Source organism: Cydia splendana, unplaced genomic scaffold, assembly GCF_910591565.1.
Source record: "Cydia splendana unplaced genomic scaffold, ilCydSple1.2 scaffold_42_ctg1, whole genome shotgun sequence".
Taxonomy (NCBI): Eukaryota; Metazoa; Arthropoda; class Insecta; order Lepidoptera; family Tortricidae; genus Cydia; species Cydia splendana.
The window spans coordinates 1268446-1272406 of NW_026946887.1; the positions used below are offsets into that span (position 1 = coordinate 1268446).

General features: G+C 49.0%; 1 protein-coding gene across 1 annotated transcript; it reads right to left on the reverse strand.

Annotated features, from left to right (window-relative positions):
* Positions 1–2082: 2082 nt before the first annotated feature.
* LOC134805567 (uncharacterized) lies at positions 2083–3353 on the reverse strand. The gene has a single exon (XM_063778842.1). The coding sequence runs from the start codon at positions 3109–3111 to the stop codon at positions 2167–2169; it is 945 nt and encodes a 314-aa protein (XP_063634912.1). The 5' UTR covers positions 3112–3353; the 3' UTR covers positions 2083–2166.
* Positions 3354–3961: the final 608 nt, after the last annotated feature.

Below are 3961 nucleotides of genomic sequence, written 5' to 3' on the forward strand. Positions count from 1 at the left end.
CGGCTCGCGGCCGCTGTTAAAACTACCCTTAAGTTTAGGTTTCTTAATCTACCTAATTATATATTAAAACAACATTTAGCAATATAAAATATCAAAATATGAGCACGTCGCTAACATTTCTCCACCCTGAGTGCTGACTCAGCACTCAATACCTACTGGAATACGAGCGACGCGCGAAGCAGAACGTTTCAAGGTTCCAGACTTAGTTTTTACCTCGACCACCCTTATGCGGCCGTCTCTGCCAGGGTAGACTTGCTGGATGACGCCTTTCATCCACACGTTCCTCTGCGCAGCGGGATCTACAATGAGAACAAAATCACCTACCTGTAGTGGCTTTTGCTCTTGGGTCCATTTGGTTCTCGGTATGAGGTCTGGCAAAATCTCTTTGACCCACCGTGTCCAGTACATGTCGGCGAGCCTTTGAGACTTACGCCACTGCTTTCGAGAAAAGAGATCGGAGTCATCGAAGCTCCCTACGACAGGTAAGTTTGACGCTTGGCCCATAATCAGAAAATGATTAGGTGTCAGCGTCTCTTCGCTGCCAGGCTCCACAGACACATGGGTTAGCGGACGCCCATTCACCATGTTCTCCACCTCGGTCATCAATGTGGAAAGTACCTCGTCTCTAGGGGCGCGCTCCTTCAGGATTACCTTTAACAACGTCTTCACACTCCTGATCAGACGTTCCCACGCCCCACCCCAGTGTGGGCTGGCGGGAGGAATAAAAGTCCATTGTACTCCGTAATTAACACCTTTATTTTTCAGGTCCTCCTCATCCAGTTCCTGCAGTGATCTTTTTAACTCCGTGTCAGCGCCACGTAAGTTTGTCCCATTGTCACTGAATAGGTACTTAGGCCACCCACGTCTGACCGCCATACGCCGAAGAGCCATGATCAGCGAGTCCGAGGTAAGTGAATGAACAAGTTCCAGGTGTATCGCCCGCAGCGTAAGACAAGTGAATAGTACACCGTATCTCAGTTCGTGGCGTCTCCCGACTGTCACCTCCATCGGCCCGAACAGGTCAAGGCCACAGTACGTGAAGGGACGCTAGGCGTGCCTCCGATAAGTTTCCCATTCTAGGTACCTCCGGTTTTGCCTTCTTAATGCGACAAAACATACAACCGGCTACTACAGATTTCACTGTAGGACGTAGTTTAAATAACCAGTATTTTTGTTTCAGGTCATTCACGACTCCCTCGTGGTTTCCATGCGCGGCCTTCTCGTGATAACTTCTGACCAGCAGTCTAGACACCGCATGCTTACCGTCGAGTATAATAGGCCTCTTTGTTTCCAGCGCAACATCTGCTGCGGCATCTATACGGCCACTGCATCGGAGAAGTCCATTTTCATCTAAAAACGGCGATAAATGACGGAGCTTACTGCTGCGGTCCAAAATGTTGCCATTCCTTATGGCGGCTATGTCGTCACCGAATGACTCCTGCTGCGCTTGTTTTAGCAGCAGTTGCTCGGCTCGCGCCATCAGCGCGCAGTCAATGTCCGCAGAACGATGTTTGCACCTCTCAATAAATTTTAAAACAGCTGCCAGCCATGAAGAGAATCGCGTGACGTCCGGTACAGGTAAGTCATCCCTTACACTATGAACTATATTAATATACTCTAAAGTAAGTTCATTTATTTCAGGGCTCACCGTATCACTCGGCCATTGCGATTCGTCGGTGTGAAGAAACTCCGGACCATAAAGCCACTCGTTCTTAAATATGGAGTTATCGTGAACCTCTCTTGTAGCTACATCAGCGATGTTTAACTTCGCAGGTATATAACGCCATTCATTGACGCGCGATAACTCGTCTATTTCGCCCAACCGGTTTGCAATGAATATATTGTAGCTGCGAGTATCATTCCGGAGCCAATGCAAAACATACGCCGAGTCGCACCAGAAGTACCGTTGCGCTGTAGTTACTTTATGTTCGCGCAGCACGCTGTCAGCCAATCTCGCTGCCAGTAATGCGCCTTGAAGTTCACATCTGTTTATGGTCAACGGCTTAACAGGTGTGACCTTGCATTTACTGGCAACAAAGGCTACATATATCTGCCCATTTGTAATCCATGCCCATGCCCATCTCCAATATGCTACAGCACACATAGCCTTTGAAGATGAATCCGAAAACAAATGCAGTTGCAAGTTATTATAATTATTTATAATACTTACACTTGCAGCGATCGCGCTCGTAGTCGATTTCGGCCCGGAGTGCGGCGTAGCGGCAGGCGTAGCAGCCGTAGCGCTCGTCGTAGCACCGGTATTGTTCGCAGCGAGTGAGCCTCGCTCCGTCTCACTCGCACATATGGATGCTTTCTGATACCATCTAGGTATGCGTATATACCTAGGCGACCTATTAATTGTAATAAATCGAGCCACTTTACCCACCTAGTGTAGATATCGTCGGGAATTTCATCATCCCAGCCAGTGGCTGATCGCCACGTATCCTGGAGCATGATTTTACCCTGTATAGTAAAAGGCGCCAAAAATCCAAATACATCAAAAATAGACATGACTACTTTTAACATAATCCTTTTAGTAGGCCTTTGGTGGCCTAAAACAATCTGCTCAGGGATACGTTTAAGCGATACGTCGAACCCTAACTCGTCCGTGGCCGGGAACCAGATGAGTCCGAGCGTCCGCTCGCCCTCGAACTGCTGATCCATTTTAAACTTTACAGCAGCAGTACCGAGGGTTTCATTTGGCACGCTGTCGAGCACAGATGTACTATTGCTCGTCCAATTGCGGATCTCGAACCCACCTTCTGCGTGTATCTTTGATATTGTACTTACCATTTTTATTGCTGTCTCCTCGTCTGGCAAACTCTGAATGTAGTCGTCTGCGTAGTGAGAGTTGCAGATCGCGTCGACTGCAGCCGGCTCGGTGTGCTCGTGGCGCAGCGCATTTTTATTTTTAATGAACTGCGCGACAAACGGCGAGCATTTTGCACCGAATATTAGGGATGTCATTACGTACGTTTTGACGGGTTCCGCAGGGTTGTCCCGCCAAAGAAATCTCAGGGCGTCTTGATCTTGTGGGTGGATCTGGATGCGTAGAAACATATCTTTTATGTCTCCGGATACTGCGATACGATTTTCCCTAAAGCGCAGCATGATTCCCCATAGTGACGTCCGTAGATCCGGACCCTTGAGCAGATAGTCGTTTAAACACGAACCCGCGGAACTATCTGCTGCGTCAAAGACTAGCCTTAACTTTTTTTTATTAGGGTTGTTCACGCCAAAGTGAGCCAAATGAAATGTCTTTGGCGTGCGCTGAGTGTCCTTTAGTTCCCTGGCAAAATTATTAGAAAATAAATGTTGTACTCGCTCTGCATACCTGTTCGCATATTCAGAGTCCCTGGCCATCTTGCGCTCGACTCCTTTTAGCGTTTTTAGTGCATGCGGCAGAGTGACAGGCATCGAGCAGTCCGGATCCTTCCATGGTAAGCCCACGCGCCACCTTCCATTAATAAGTTGGGCGGTACGCTCAAGGTGTTCGACAGCCCTACCGTCGTCCTTATTCTGGCGAGGCTTACCTGCCACTCCTACGGAGTCCAGCTCGAACGCGCGTCGTACCTCTTCATGCAAGTCCTGCAGCGCGCGCTGTTCGCTTCGGTCGCCCGCCGTCATCGGCGGCGCGCCCACCAGCAGGGTGCAGTGAACCGGCCCAACGCTCGCCCCGCGCGTCGCTCCCGACACACGAAGTTTACCATGAATACACCACCCTAAAGGAGAAAGTGTTGCGTACGGCGGCTCATATAATTTACCTGACAATATTTTCAATGGCATAATTAAATGATAATTATCCTTATCAAACTGCACAACGGGACTTAATCGCGTATTTAAGTTTTAAGATTTACCTCCGACGTTTCGAGGACGGCGTTGTCCCCGTGGTCTCGGAGAAGACTGGCTCAAGTTGACATCAACATCTTCTAGCCGCGCGAGTTTTTCGAACTACCCGCAC

What these genes read in the sequence shown, in the direction of transcription:
- LOC134805567 (XM_063778842.1), bottom strand. Translation starts at nt 3,111, where the DNA reads ATGCTGCGCTTTAGGGAAAATCGTATCGCAGTATCCGGAGACATAAAA.